Genomic DNA, 15588 nt, shown 5'->3' with positions numbered 1-15588 from the left:
CTGGGAATTGATTACACTGAATTTCCGAAGGATCTTCTAAAGACCCTAAAAGCATTTAATAGCAGCTACCCACCTTGACATGGGCTTCACCTACTAGCAGCAAGAAATGCTTGAACAGCAAGACTGCATAGGCAGAAATGGTCTGAGTTTTCAAAGCATTTGTGTGCTGGAACCACAGTTCAACATGTAAGCTGGTGAGGTTAGAACAGAAAAAAGTACATTGCTCCGAGTACTGAGGCCAGTACCCTCATGCTTGTCTTTCCACCCCTCTCTCCTCCTTTATTTACGGATGCTCTGCCATCACTGATATCTGACACATAATTTTGTTATTTCCTGAATTAATTTTTGGTCAGTAGAAAAGAACTGCAGAATAGAAGCACCATCACCATCTATCCCAACATGAAACCTGCCTATATGCTCCAACAGACAGCACAACTCACAAGGATGACCCTGGAACAGCCTGCTCATACGGTGGCTGTCCAGTGACCAAAGCCAGCAAGTAGCTCCCTTGTGCCTGAGAAAATCCTAGGGTTTATAGGGTTTCTTGTTACAATTTTCACTACAGGTGCTCTCCTCCTCTTACGCATCATCAGAATTCTAAGGTTTTGTGCTTTGTTGTTTTGGGGTGGGTTTTTTTTTTTAAGTCTCCGATGTTCACTGACATGAGATTTCATTGTGTTTGCATATTTTGAAACACAATAAGCTATGTTACTGTTATATTCTTTAGCATCAGTTCAACTATCTCCTTCATCCTTTCCTATATTTCCCATTCTTGCTCCAAAGCCACTCATTAAGAAAAAGTAGTTGTGAAAACTGATCTGTCTGCATTATTTTGAAACAAAAGCTGAATACAACTGCCCCTTCTAAAGGGCTGGCCATTAACTACTTTCAAGGACATCCATGTGACAAGACAGTAGTACAAAATAAATTCAGCGTATAAGGATCATGACATCTGAAGAAGCTACAGACAGAAAGAACTTACCTGCAAACACAAGACCCACAAAATTGTGTTACAGGAGAAAGAGCATGAGTGGGAATTGCGGGGAGATGTTCTTCACTGTCTTGGTTTGATTTTTTGTGGGGTTTTTTCCCTCTTTGAATTCTTTCAAGCAAAGCCACAGTTAATCCTTTTCCTTGTGATCTGAGATTTCAGACGATAGAGGAAATTCGTGACAAGTTTCATACAATTCAGTAAATTCCCCCCATTCTACTGTTACACATACGTCATGCATACATTAGAGTACAAGACTGAAAAGGAAGATATTTCTTCAGCTAACCCTGTGGCTGATGGCACTCTGCTCCTGTCAGCATGGCAAATGGAGTCTACCACAGCGTACTCGTCTGTATTGAGAGAGAAATTACTCCTGTCCATCAGTCACAGAATGGATGAAGTACAAAATCTGTTCCCATGATGAATAAATCAGACTTTAAAAAGGTCAGGATGTCTTCAGTGTCTACTGGGGACAAAGCTCATTTTAGGTTATTACATTCTTGTCAAAATCTTGACCAGAGTCAGTTTACCTACCTCTTTCTTCCCTTCCTGTATTCCTCCCTCCTTTTCCTAAAGTCACTCAGCTTGGCACATATTTACTGCTTTACTTTTTAACATTACCCTGTTTTCTCTAGCAAAGTAGGATATTTTGCCATGTTGCAATGAAGACAGAAGTTATAATACTGTCCATTCCAAACTTAGCACTGGAAATGGAAAAATACATGGGGTGAGGCTCACCCCTCAAACCCACCCTTTAACGAGTCTCAAACTCATAGCCGTCCAACAAGAGGTAGGTTCCTGGATCTGAAGGACTGGAGGTCTGAAAGAAAAAATCTGACCAAAAGTTTTAGGAACAAGAGCTAACTCTGAAGTTAAAAGTGCAGTTGTGAAATTCAAAGACTATCCTTCCCCCATTTATCAGCCATAGCGGCCCAAATATATCCTAGGTGCTCCAAGCAGGGTTTGAAGATTGTTTCCCTGTCAACTCATTACTCACAGACGCGTTTTCCAGTGTGGCAGAGAGAAGTAATTTAGCTCAAGTGACCATCTGAGAACAAGAGCTTGTTCAGGACAAACTGAGGGCAGGGGATGGTTGGCTTCTCAGAACTAAAAGCTTTCTCATGATCTCAAATCAAACCTATGACTACTAATGGACTGCAGCTAGGCCCTTCTGAGAGGCTGTCAGAATATTTTTTTTCCAAGCTGTCCTCACAGGACCCTCCTTATCTCCATCTGAAGTCCTGAATTTTTTTGTGCTGCAGGAAGAAGGGAAGTCAGGTGAAAAAACACTCTGTTCTTTTAACTCTGAAAGCACTTTTTAGCCAGAAGCTACTATAAATTCATAGGTCCTTTAAAAGAACTGCTGCTATGTCATGGAGACTCCAACTATTTGGAAACACTCTCACTTGTTCTGTACTTTTAAGTGTCTTTATAGATTCCTGTTTCAGGCTGTAATTCACGACAGCAGCAGGAAAATGCGTGTGTGTGTCCCCTCCCAGCAGTACACTGGCTGCTGCTGTGTTCCTTCTACTCTAGTGACAGTCCATGATCTGCAAGCATAAAATTTGTTCCTGTGAAGAAAAAGGGGGTGAAATCACTCCAAACAAAAGGACTAAAATCTCAACTTAAGAATTAGAAGGTACATTTAAAGATTTTTTTTTTCCCCTGCACTTGCCTCAAAGGAAAAGAAAGCAGATACTGGTGTTTAAGAAGAACAAGATCACTTTATACTAGGCATGCTCACCCCTTCCCCCAAAATACTTTCTAGCAGACTCTCGTAGAGTCAATAATCAATTAAGAAACTACTCTGCCTCAGGAATAAATCAGCAGGCAAACGGGAAGAAAAGCATTCAGCTGTGGAGCTGACAAAGTGAGAACAGCCCTGCCACAGCCACAGGAGCCATGTGCTGAAGCAGCCACAGCTTGCCCTGCCGGGGGCTGGGCAGTGCCCACCTTCCCACACCTCTCCCAGTTACACTCCCTTCCAGGAGAAGCTCACAGGGGCCCTCCGAGGCCACCCACCTGCAGGCCGGACCACGAGATGGAGATCAGCAGTTCCAGACCAGAGGATCTCTGTGTTTTTACAAGCACTGCACATCTGTCTGGGAACAGGTCAGAGGGCACATTTTGCTTTAAGTGGAATTGAAAGTGCCCAGTGAATCAGCAGCAGGTTTCTTGTTACGCTGTGAAGCACACTTCAGGTCTGAAAATCATGCTAAGGGTTACGAAGACTTCAACAGCAATCATGCATGCTACAGTTTTCATTCCTTTGGATATTTAGCATTCATAAACCTAGTTCCCCATCTGGGTAATGCTTCCTTTAGAGATACCATGCTGCTGACGGGAATGGTCTCCACACCAAGGACCCCAACAAGAAAGGGAAGGTTAAAAACCTTACAGAAAGAGAATGAGAAGGGAACTAGAAGGGAAAGGAGCTTTGCTATCTTCCAAGTTTTATTTGTGAAATTAATTGGTTAATTACAAAATAAGGAAGTCTAGCCACATTCTTGATGTCCTGTAATCTAAACGCATGGGAACAGCAAAGGTAAGGCTTGTGGCGTAATAAAAAAGTCGCTTTATTACTCTAACCGTACCTGCCACTGCGGGCACAGGCCAGCCCTCGGCAGCCCGACGATGGCCCTGGGCGGCCCTCGGCCACCCGCTCTGCAACAGCCGCAGCCCCTGGGGAGCAGAAGATCCCCGCCCCGGCCGGCAGACCAGCGCGCTGCCCGGAGGTGCCCGTAACCGCTGGGGAACAGCAGCTTGCACCACGGCCATCGCTGCAGGGCAGCCTGCCCAAACAACGCACCTTTGATTTCCCATTTGCTTTTCCCAGATTTTATCAGGAGTGGTTTATCAGCCTAAGACAGCCGAAGAAAATGTTTTAAAGTAAATAGTCATGGATACAGGGCTGAACTCAAAAGTTGCAGTGGCCAGATCCGTAGGAAAGTCGGTGAGGTCTATCCTGGCTGACCCCTCGGGGCAGGCTGCTCAGGCACCTCCCTGCAGAAGTGTCAGTCTTGGCAGTCGGCTTCTCCATTTAGTTTTAAGTGTTTGTTTTTAATCGCACATGTCAGCATGCCGGGTGGTTAACTTAAAATGTGTCACACAAAACAAGAACAAGCCTCCCAGTTAATCAAATACCAAGAAAATGTCTCATGTCATATTAATGATACTTGGATCGGAGCCAGGAGGAATAAATTTGAAAGCCAAGATCCCTCTGCTTTCCTCACTATCTTAATTACTGCGCCACACTGAAGTTGCTACAAACATGGATGTCAAAAGATGACCTCTCTCTGCTATCACAGAAGAGGTTTTTAATGATGCCTGCAGCTGCACCTCCCTTCCTCGCTACAACAACGAGGAAGCCTGGGCAGCCCCAAGAGTGCTCACTGGCCCCAAAGCACATCCTGCGGCTCCATACAAGCTCACATGCGTGCTACAGGCTCTACGCAGCTGGACAGTGCATCCTTCAGTCCACAGCCCACGGGAAAGATGGAAATGCCAACTTGCTCCAGTTCTGTCTCCAGAAAGCGGCACTGGCCCTCTTTGGGTGCTCTGCTGCTTTTCTGCTAGGAGCCAAACGCACATGGCCGTGCAGCGGGGCAAAACCAGTAACAGGCAACCAGGGCTGATGTAGGAACATCTCTTTCAGTAGTTGTGCGGACACACGTTAGGCTCAAATGAATGACCAAACTGCATTTCAATTACAGCTGGGTTCAGCTAATCCCAACCTTTTAAACATCTGCAGATCTCACAGGAAACAGATTTCTTTACATAATGTAAAGGAGATTTTTTAGGCAACAGTCAGACTTGGTAAATGTGTTTTTTCCTTTTTCAACGTAAAGGTGCAAGATCCATAGACTGGAAGCACTTAACCACTTCCTGATTTAATAAGTCAAATGTTTTGAACAAAAAACAGCCCTCAAGATGCTAGGAACAAAATACTGCAATAACAGTAACAATAACATTCTCAAGCTATAAAAACACTAAACCAAACTTGCAGCCTCAATTTGCATTTCCCACAGTGAGCCCTAACTTTAACATATTGTAATAACATTGTATTAAATCTTGGAGGTTTGTTCTTTGGCTTTTGGAGGGATGAGTGAGAGGTACTGGGCACTTTATAAAATCGCATTTTCCAGTACTGAATACATAGAAATGGCTGACTTAACCAAAGAGGATGACTTCACATAATTAGCTAGAATTATTCCAATTTTGTATTCAAGAGATCCAGGAACTTTCCAGGGGGAAACAAATGAAAACGAAACTCCACAGCACACATACAAATCTCTGGAGAAGTTGGGGAGCAGGGGGTGGCAGGAAGGAAACAAAAACAATCTTGGACTTTGAACTTCTGGATAGGGCAGAAACATTTTCTATTATTATTTTTACACCTTTACAATAAAACTTAAGTTCCAGAAAGGTAAAAGCAGTAGAAGTCAACATCACCAGTTTCTTTCTTAAGAGTCTTACACGGATGAACAGGTATTTTGGGGGGTGGAACGTTCACACAGCTACACTGTAAACTGTTCCATCTCCTGCCTACCTCTTGAACACCTCTCACTCACTCCAAAGATCAGGTCTCAGGTGCTAGAATATAAGATTTGTTGTAGTTCAAGACTATAAATCTGTTCTTTCTCCTGCAAGAAGATTCCAAAACATTCTTTTAACAAGACCAGATCCTAAGGTCCTCTCACAATTCACAGAAATGTCACAGCCAAATTTCAAGCATGACTTGCAAACTGGATTTAGTGGTTTATATTAAGAATATTTATGTTATTTCCTTTTGTTTATGATCTAGAGAAGACATTAATTTTTCATAATACAAGACCCCAAAATATGATGCCACCTAAAAATTTTGCAGAAGGTATAGCCTACTGAATATTACACGCTTTTTGGCAAAAACTGAAAACAGTAGTATGTTAGCAGTACTGAGAGCGCATAACAAAGACGACGAGTTAAAATAAAACATAGCCTTAGCTAAACTCTTTCTGACCATGCGAGTGTCAGCCGGACAGAAATAGGACAGGTCCTTCATAATATGCCACGGAAACTTACTACAATGGTTTGAGAATGCTCCACGTTGATAAGGAACACACATTTGTCTTCACTGTGATCAGAAAAAAAAAAAAGAGGCAGAGAATTTCACACACACAAATACTAGGACAAGACTGTTTATAAGAATTACTGTAGAGTTCTACCCAATTTCATAGTAGATGAAGATTTTCTTTTTCTAGACAACTATCCCAGAGGGCAAAAAAATTGACACAAACCTCCTCAGTTTTACAGCTCATCCTTAAGCTCATACACAGCTTTGAAAAGAAACTTACTCTTCAGAGTAAGATTGGTTTTGTGATCCAAAATGATCAGTCCACGAGAGGCCAGATTGGTGCAATCATACCGGTAATCGAAGTAGTGGCTCAAATTGTTCACAAACAGCTGAAATCAAGACAGGCAGCCAAGTTGAGACTACAGATGTTTATGAAACATTAACTGGGCATTTCACTCAGTTTTGAGGCAGAATTAACAGCCTCATGTACCAACCTTATGATTTAATTGCCTGCTATAATACTCTGACAGTTTAGCAGTTCAAGATATCACCATTGTTAACATGCTGATATACTGATTCAATTTCGCTCCTGACCTGGATTTACTGCACTGCTCATTCTTATTTAGTACTTCAGACTGTAGCTATAAGTGAGACTTGCTTGCCTCTTTTTTTAGTCCATTAGGAACAAATAAGAACTGCTTGCTTTTTCAGCTTTCAAGCAGGACTGATGATTGCAAGTTCAAAAGATTTATTTAAAAACAATTGGCTGCATCTCTAATGCACTTGCTGCCTCAAAATGAAAAATACGTTGTAAAAGAATGTACACTCTTTTACACTCATAATTTCACATGTCTCTAATTAGTACAAAAGCAGTAACAAATGTCTACCACTTCAGTCAGGCATTGAGATTTGCTGCTTTCACTCACAACACAGCATTCTGTTGCTCCTGCAGCTCAAAATCATGTTGCTAGAATAAACCACATTCCCTAGTAACTGATAGAGATGTACCTTCTGACAGAGACTTCCCACTGGCCCTTCTCCCTGAAATGTCTTTACATGTGGATGATGCACATTACTTATTGTTACCGTGCCACGGCAAACAGTAAAACTATTGTTGCCCCATCCTATGTGCAAACACCCTCAGGGAAAACCAGATGGTTATTGACTCACTTCACAACACTATTGTATTAACAAGATCCACTGATAAGAGGTTTCCCACACTTAAGTTATGAGAACCTTTCTTCTGGAATTCGCCAGGCACTTGGAGGCTATTTATGCTGCCATTAACAGCATATGCTGTGCACACATACAACACTTAGTGACAGAATGATTTGCAGGGCATGGAGTAGGCTAGAGAAAAGGGATGTTGAGCTGTCAAAGTAACATCTCATTATATCATATGAAAATAGTGAAGAGGAAAGAAAAGGGCAGAAGGAAAAGTGGAATAAAACCAACTTAAATAGCTTTCATGCTGTTTCTAGGAGATCGTGTAACATATAGCTGCTGAACGGAAGATGCCCATTGTCAGCAGCAAGCACATGGCAGCAGTAACACAGAAGGGCTAGGGGGGGTGAATGGGGTACGTACAGACAGCAGGTGAGAGTGTTACACCCATTTCAGATTGCTGGTTCGCCCCAGAGAAAGTTAAATAAAGCGTGAAGAAGCCAATATAGCCACTGGAGAATTTAAACAAAGAAGAATCTCCGCTTTTACTAAAACAACAATAAATTAAACAGAAACACATTAGAACTTGGATAGATGCGAAAGTGTTGTACAGCTCTACCAGAAAAACTAAGGCAGGCTTTGTGCACAAAACTGAGCTGATGCTCCAAGTCATTTCTTTTGCAGAAACAAGAGCTATTTTGGCCAACAGAAGAATATGGTTGCACAGAATCTGTGCCTTAAAGAGAGACAGATGATACTGAAATGTTGCTCTCCAGCCTCAGGCCATTTACAGAAGTAGCTCAGAAAATGTTTTTACAGATGAGAGGACATGCCAGGTACATAAAGTCCCAGCTCCAAGGAACAGAAAGCTTCACTGCTAACTTCTTCCTCTGCTTTTTAAGAAACCTGCCTTTCTATTTGAAGTTATCTGACAAGTCCAATCAACTTCTTGAGAACTACAAAAAAAAAAAAAACCTGGGAAGTAATGTATCAGGCAAAGTTTTGTATTATTTACATGTTATGATCACATTTTCTGTTTCAATTTTCAAGTATCTTCTACCTCTAAAATCCTAGATTTGCTTTTTCACCATCCTCATTTATAAATAAGAACAGTCTTTTCTGTTTCATACACAAAGAATACTATGGTTCAAGGAGGGCCAAACTACTTGACTAGCGCCACAGAGTAAGGCTACAGTCAAGCTGAGAACAGATTATTGCTGTCCCAGTTCCCAGTCTTAGTTAAAGACCACTGAACTGCAGAGGTGAACCCAGGCTGAGAACGTTGCCAACTGGCCATTAGACAAAAAAAGCAGATCATTTAAAGAGCTCCTCTGTAGAAGGATTTGACTGTTGGATCTTCAGGAGGTAACACACTGAAGACAGCAATTTGACTCGAGAGAGCAGGAGAGGGCTTAGCAGATGCCATAGCTTTGCACTGCCAGTTTCACAGATCTTCAAGACATTAGTCTGATAGATGACGTACACGCGTACTTAAGTACGTAAGCAGTAGATGACACTAAATGCCATGGGCAACTTAATTATAATACCAGAAAAAGCAACAGTTTTTAGCACAGACAGAGCTTAACACCACAAGGAAATGGAATTGCTATTAACTGCACCGTTTTCAAGGGGGGTTCTTTGCGGTTATTTGGATATAGGCAGTCTGGAGACAAACATGCTGAACATTACTTGCAACACCAAAATGCAAAACAGCACAGCTCAAGTTTGCAGCATTTAAAAACTCGGCATGGCAATTACTGCAGCAAACATTTGGCCCAACAACAAAATTTTGTTTCTGATGGGAACTGTTCTCCATAAAGAATATTTTAAGCAAACATCTGGAAAAGTGCCACCCATTCATCAAAACTGGATCTGTTTCCAGGAATATACCTTTGCAAAGTTAGACACTCCTATCACGGACCTGAACTGAATGTCTCCTCTCTGATGAGACGTCTCAACAGTTCTTCCGGCATCTGCTGCCTTCAATAAATTGCCATGTTCTTGTAAGGTAAAACCAACATGAAGTTAGAAGTCCAATTTCAGAAATTTCAAATGCATGGTAGTACCCCAACTGAAATGGAACTGCATGTTGGGGTTTGGGTTTTTTTGAGTTAGTTCCATACAAGTAACACTTCTAGGTAAAATACTTGTATCCAAAATCAATCCTGAATGAGTAATCCACAAAACACCCAGATACTTCGGGTCAAAGATTCCCAAACTGTGGGCAAGGAGTCCTAAAGCTTGCTACAGAAGCATGCAATATACTTTTATCTTGCAGAAGATATAAAACAGCAGAAAAGGCTATATGCCTCCATGGAGACAGATTATAAGGCTCACACGAGATACTATGCTCTAAATTGGTGCAAATCATCTGATTTACAGTAACTATCCGTGAGTGCTCTTTACCCACAGCAAGTGTAAAACAATTTGAATTAGGAACACCACAGTTATTTGGAAAGTAAATTTCCCAAGATTTGTTATATACTGCAGAGCTTGTAAGACCCATTGCTTTTAATAAAGCTTTACTCCACAAGGCCTAATCTGTCTGCAACAAAGGAGGAACATCTCCACTAGGTCTGCAAACTGCAGAAGAGATAGCAGATGGTTCAGATACAAGATTCAGGCTTATTGCCAAATTGGTCATAGTAGGTTGGCTGATAAAAATCTTAATGCTTAATTTTTAAAAGACCACGGAAGAAAGAACTGGTTTGTGTACTCCCAAGAGGGACAACTGCTGTTAAACAATGACACAGCTTTTCAACCAGACCGTACCATCTTGCACTAAGTTTTAGTATACTTTGTACTAGTTAGCAATGTAGGTCCAAAAGAAACCACAGCCATACCCCAGTGTCTACCAAGGATGCATTCCCCAAAATTTTTAACATTTAGCAGTTTGACAGACTAAAGCTACTCTTCCCATAAGAATTAGATAATAAATGAGAGGTATATGCAGGAACTTCAGAAAGAGACTTTAAATATGCAGAGATAGTACATATAAGGTAGAGAATTGGTTGAGGTTGGGAGATCTATGAGGATCATCTGATCCAACCCCCCTGCTCAAGCAGGGTCACTCAGAACAGGCTACCCAGGACCACATTCAGACTAGATATAAGGAAATTTTTTTACAATGAGAATGGTGAAACACTGGAACAGGTTGCCCGAGAGGTGGTAGATGCCCCACCCCAGAAATATTCAAGGTCAGGTTGGATGGGGCTCTGAGCAACCTGATCTAGTTGGAAGACACCCACGTTCATTGCAGGTGGTTGGACTAGGTGACCTCTAAAGGTCCCTTCCAACCCAAACTATTCTATGATTCTACAATTCTAAGTCCAGATGGCTTCTGAATATCTCCAAGGTGGAAGACTCCACAGCCTCTCTGGGCAACCCATTCCACTCCTTGGTCACCCTCACAGAGGAAAAAAAGCATTCCCTTACGTTTAATTGTGTTTCAGTTTGTATCCGCTGCCTCTTGTCCTGTCACTGGGCACCAACAAAAAGAGTCTGGTTACACCCTCCCGTCAGGTATTCATAAATATTGATTGAGATCCCCCAATTCTCTTCTCCAGGCTGCACAGTCGCAGCCCTCTCAGCCTTTCCTCATAGGAGAGATGCACCACCTTCACGGCCCTTTGCTGGACTCCTTACAGCCCATGTCTCATACTGTGGAGCCCAGTACTGAACACGACACTTCCAAAAGCGGCCTCACCAGTGCTTAATAAAGGGGAAGGACCTCCTCCCTCGACCTGTTGGCAAGAGGAGGGAGAAGCAGGAGCAAGGTCAGGGATACCAATTCATCAAATACAAGCGATCAGGATCAGAGTCACCCAACAAAGGAGATGCTGGCATTTCATAACTGATCACGTTACAGAAGGTTTAATTACTATCAGATTTCATTGCTATCACTTTCCTCGAGCAGTTCAATGGGAAAGGACAGAAAAGTGAGGCAACAATAACAATTAACAGCGCACTGCACGAAGTGATCAGCAACAGAACTCCAAAACAGTGGATAAAGAAGCAACAGACACAGCAAGGTGCTGCTGCAATTGGGTAACTAAATCTGGTTCTCTCACTACCATCAGGCTGCCTGCCGTTCGGCAGCAAACACTCGAGATCACACAGAATCCACCCAAAAGTAGCTCAGTGCTTGAACGTGGCAACACAGATCAGCCATGTCGAGCCTCTTGCAAAGAGCAAAGCGCCTCTCGTCATTCAAATCCAACTGCCTTCCAGAGCTGGCTGCCCTTCACTGCTTGGGGACGGTAAATCTGCTGTACATGCAGCCTTCTCTGTGGAGCGTTAAGCAGCCTAGCTAATTACGACTGCTGCCCCACACTTGCCTTTTAACGGGGGGGGGTGGGGGGGGGGTGGGGGGGGAGTATGTTAACAAGATTGAAGAGAAAGGAAAGATGAAAGGGAATAAGAACATGAAAATGTGAACTAGGCAGCTGGATCATGAAGTCAAGAAGATTATTAGGGGATAACCAGCCCCCCCGAGGCTGGAGGGGTGGGAAGCCTCCCCCGTCGCATCACAAAGCGGCCGACGGGGAAGGAGTCTATAGGTTTAAACCCCCTCGGCCCGGGGGTGCGCGCCGGGGACGGCAGCAAACGGGCTGCAGCGCGGCGGCATGGGCGGGCCCGCAGCGCCCCCGTGCGGCCCGCGGCCAGAGCACACCGCCCGCTGCGCCCCCGTGCGGCCAGCCCCGCACAGCGCCCGCTGCGCCCCCGCACCCCGCCAACGTGCGGCCAGCCCCGCACACCGCCTGCTGCGCCCCCGCGCAGCGACCCGGGCCAGGCAGCGCCCCCCGCGCCGCAGCGACAGGGGCACAGCACACCAGCGCCGCCCCCCATCACCCGTCTTCGCCAGACGCTAAAAAGCCCTTTTTGCTATCGAGTATCACTCACAGTGCCCGCGGAGGCCTTCGCCCATTTACTCTGTTGACGGAAACGGCCTCCAGCTGCCCCAGGGGAGGTTCAGGTGGGGTACCGGGAACAATTCCTTCATGGACAGGGTGGTCAGGCACTGACAGGCTGCCCAGGGACATGGTGGCCTCGCCATCCCTGGAGGTGTTCAGAAACCGCGCAGCTGTGGCACTTGGGGACACGGGTTGGGGTGGGCTGGGCACTGCTGGGGTGACGGTTGGGCTCGATGGTCTCAAAGGGCTTTGCCAACTTCACTGATTCTATAAAAAAAAACTGACAGCAAATAAACTGAATGGATTCAGATTACACACAGACCTCAGCCTCTGCCTTGGCCACCTTTCAGGAATTTCCCGGTTAACTCCTTTTTAAAACCACAAAACTTTCTCGTCTCAAAGCCTGCCAGGCTGCCACACTACACCCAAAGCCAGCGCCTGCTATTCAGTACCACTTGTTACACACACACCCCTATTCAATCTAGTGTTGTACATGATCGGCTTGTAAAACTGTCCCGTTATTGGTCGAAGGCCATACTGCAACACCGTTCAGAAATGTGATGACCCCTGAAGGATAAATGCCACTGTAAAAGACAAGGTTATGTAGCACAGCACTTCCAACTCCCCTCCTGAAAGGGGGGCATTAAATATGCAGTGCAAGCTAGTAAATGAAGTCACTGTGATGCAATCTCGTAAAAAAAGGGATTGTGCTGGAAAGATACAGACTCTGGAAAGCTTTCCATCCCTTACGCAGTCATTACCAGAAGGCAAGAAGACAGCGTCTCCAATCCATGGATCCCAGGGTACAAGACTGCAGTAGTCATGACACAGTTTATTTATTTATTGCAAAGCATTTGTTTTAACTGGGAAAGTGCTATCAGAAGAAATCACAAATTGTATAAGAGCAACAAGAAGAAGATAAGCACTGAATGGCATTTAATAGTAAAAGAACTTCAGAGATCTGTTTCTTTCATGGGGTATCTGTAATCACTCCTGCAACTACACAATCTTTACAGCAATTTGGGTTGGTCTACGTTGGTAGACAGCAGCTTCCAAGGAAGACTCCTGCTACTCAGCTCCACCAACACACAGAGCCAGCTGTAAGTTCAGTGTAATCCTGATGGTTCTCTTTCATGAGCAATTTTTGCACCTCTTCTCCCAAGCAGCCTCTAGTTTCAGCTGTGCTCTCAATATCCCTCCTGTTTTGCTACCCCTAATGCCACTGTAAATTAAAAAAGTACACACTGAGCTCAGACTTTAAAAGAATTCACAGTTTCTACTGAACCACTGCTTTAACAAATCTGCTTGGCTGTTACAGCTCTTCTTCCTCACGCCGGCAAAGTGGGCATATCCAGAGCACATGCTTCTCCTAGATCTAACCCAACAAGTCCCAGAAATGGAATATTAATACTGACATTTTCATCATCATTCAAACCAGCAGGGTTGCAGGTAGAAGCAAACATTTCCGTTTACAAAAACTTGGTTGGCAAAAAGCCACACGAACAAAAACCACTTCTAATTACACAACTTCGAAGTCATAGTTCAAAATACAAGACTATCACTGATCAACTGATAAGACAAGATGATCTCTTGCATTTTACATTCCAGGATATGGTCTCTAGGCTCACATAATCATCAGCTCAGGCTAGTGACCAGAATTCTTACTTCAGCAATGCACTGCCATTAGATGCTGACTTGGCATTACTTACGAAGAAGAGGGTGTGAGGGAGAGGGGGGGGGAAAAAAAAAAAAAAAAAAATCAACATTATATCCTCTGTATATATATGCAGTAATCATGTCATCTTCCACATTCGTTTCCTTTTGGCTTTATAGGAGTTGCAAAAAGAAACCTGCCTTTCACTTACCTCTGTATACCGTAATTGTCAACACAGAGTATATGAAATGGCAGAAGAAGAAATTACAACTTAATGAGAATACTGTAACAGAATGCTCAACAAGAAGGGATGGAGCAGCAAATTTCTAAAACCATCTACCTGGCTGATATTCCCTTTAAGAATGGCTGTCAGTATAAATGCTGTATCAGCATCTTACTCTCTTAAAGGGAAAATATAAAAACCACTTACGTTTCCTAGAGACATGTACTTTAACAGTAAAGTTGCTAATCAGAACCTCAGCACACTCTCAGTTGTTTAAGCCATCCACAATGATTATGAGTGATTGTGTTTTAAAAGTCACTGAACTGGAGACAAAGCTCCAAACGTACCATCAACTTGTGGCAATATTAGCAGCTTCTATTCAAAGGAAAGCAACACCTATTTTGTTGCATATATACGTCTGCAACATTTACACATGGGAAAAATCCGTTCCCTGTATAAATCCAGGGCATGTCACTACAAACAAGGTTTTTAATTAAAATTGGCATTTTTGAGCCTCCTACTGACTGACAGCGTCTCACTGCCTTCTCCTCAAGATGGCTAAACTGGCTTCCAAGAGAGCGAGCTGAAAGAAACAATATCACTAGAATGCCTAACTTTGACAAGTCTCTGCTGGGGGCAATTTCAATAGCAGGATGCTGCAGAGAGGTAAGGAGAGAATAGACTGCTTAGGAAGTCTTCCCTAATGAAGGCTCAAAACATCACAAACAAGACAGCAGAGGAGGCATTTTATTCCTAAGCCTACAGACAGAATGATCAAGCAGGACAATTTTAATCAGAAACCATATTGTTAAAGAGAATGCAGAACAATGTCCGCACCTCAGCGGGTGTAACTTTCTTTGAATGCAAAAGCAGGCTTAGGGGCTGGCGAGACCTCTGGCTGGGGAGGTTGTTGGCACAGCTGTCAGCACCGAGAAAGCTTCATCCCTCTCAGAAAAGAGGCAGACATAGGCTCTCAAGTCAGATAGATATATAAATAAGGAAGACTTCCTTGGCCAGAACACTTTCCCCAATTTAATGCAAAGTGTTTATATTGACTGCTAGTACTGTACCTTCGGGAGGCTCTTCCCGCAGATGAGGAGGCAATTCTTCACTTGTTGTCTCAGTTTCATCTTCCACCATCTGTGTTTCTAAGGTAGGTCCCTGCAGAACAGAACAGCAAGAAGAGGTAAATTGGAGAAAGTTCAGAAAGGAACTACAGAGATAATTACGGGATTAGATAATATGCCAGCCAGTAAGGACACAAGGACCTCACTTTGGCTGATGAGACACAAAGCTGCTGGGAGATTTGTTTGCAGTCAAGTTACTTGCATGAAGGGAGGAGGAAAAAAATGGATTTAAAAAAAGGACTCTTCAAGCTAGCAAACAAAGTTACAAGGGTCTGAGTAGACTAAAATCCCGGAACTGAATGGTAAAAGTTTCTAAATTACTATTTCTAAAACACACAATGCAACAAAGAAATCAAATCTCCATTTACCAAGGGCAACAGCAGATTCAGCATCACTTGGAATTTCCAGGGGAAAAAAATCCAATCTTTGATTTGTGTTACCAAGACTAGATTCTGAAATGTCT

The 15588-nt window shown here is 43.4% G+C and overlaps 1 protein-coding gene across 5 annotated transcripts in view; it reads right to left on the bottom strand.

Moving 5' to 3' along the window:
• Positions 1-15588, bottom strand: part of LOC130152288 (transmembrane protein 263-like) — a 204936-nt gene that overhangs the window by 175631 nt on the left and 13717 nt on the right. For all 5 annotated transcript variants that reach the window (XM_056345563.1, XM_056345565.1, XM_056345564.1 and 2 more), the window contains one exon: positions 15069-15159. In XM_056345563.1, coding sequence (XP_056201538.1) covers positions 15069-15138 — 70 coding nt within the window. In that variant the 5' untranslated portion in view covers positions 15139-15159. The remainder of the gene's footprint in view (positions 1-15068; positions 15160-15588) is intronic.

Source organism: Falco biarmicus, chromosome 7, assembly GCF_023638135.1.
Source record: "Falco biarmicus isolate bFalBia1 chromosome 7, bFalBia1.pri, whole genome shotgun sequence".
Lineage (NCBI taxonomy): Eukaryota > Metazoa > Chordata > Aves > Falconiformes > Falconidae > Falco > Falco biarmicus.
The sequence above is the reverse complement of the archived record's forward strand: the minus strand, read 5'-3'. Positions and strand labels throughout refer to the sequence as shown.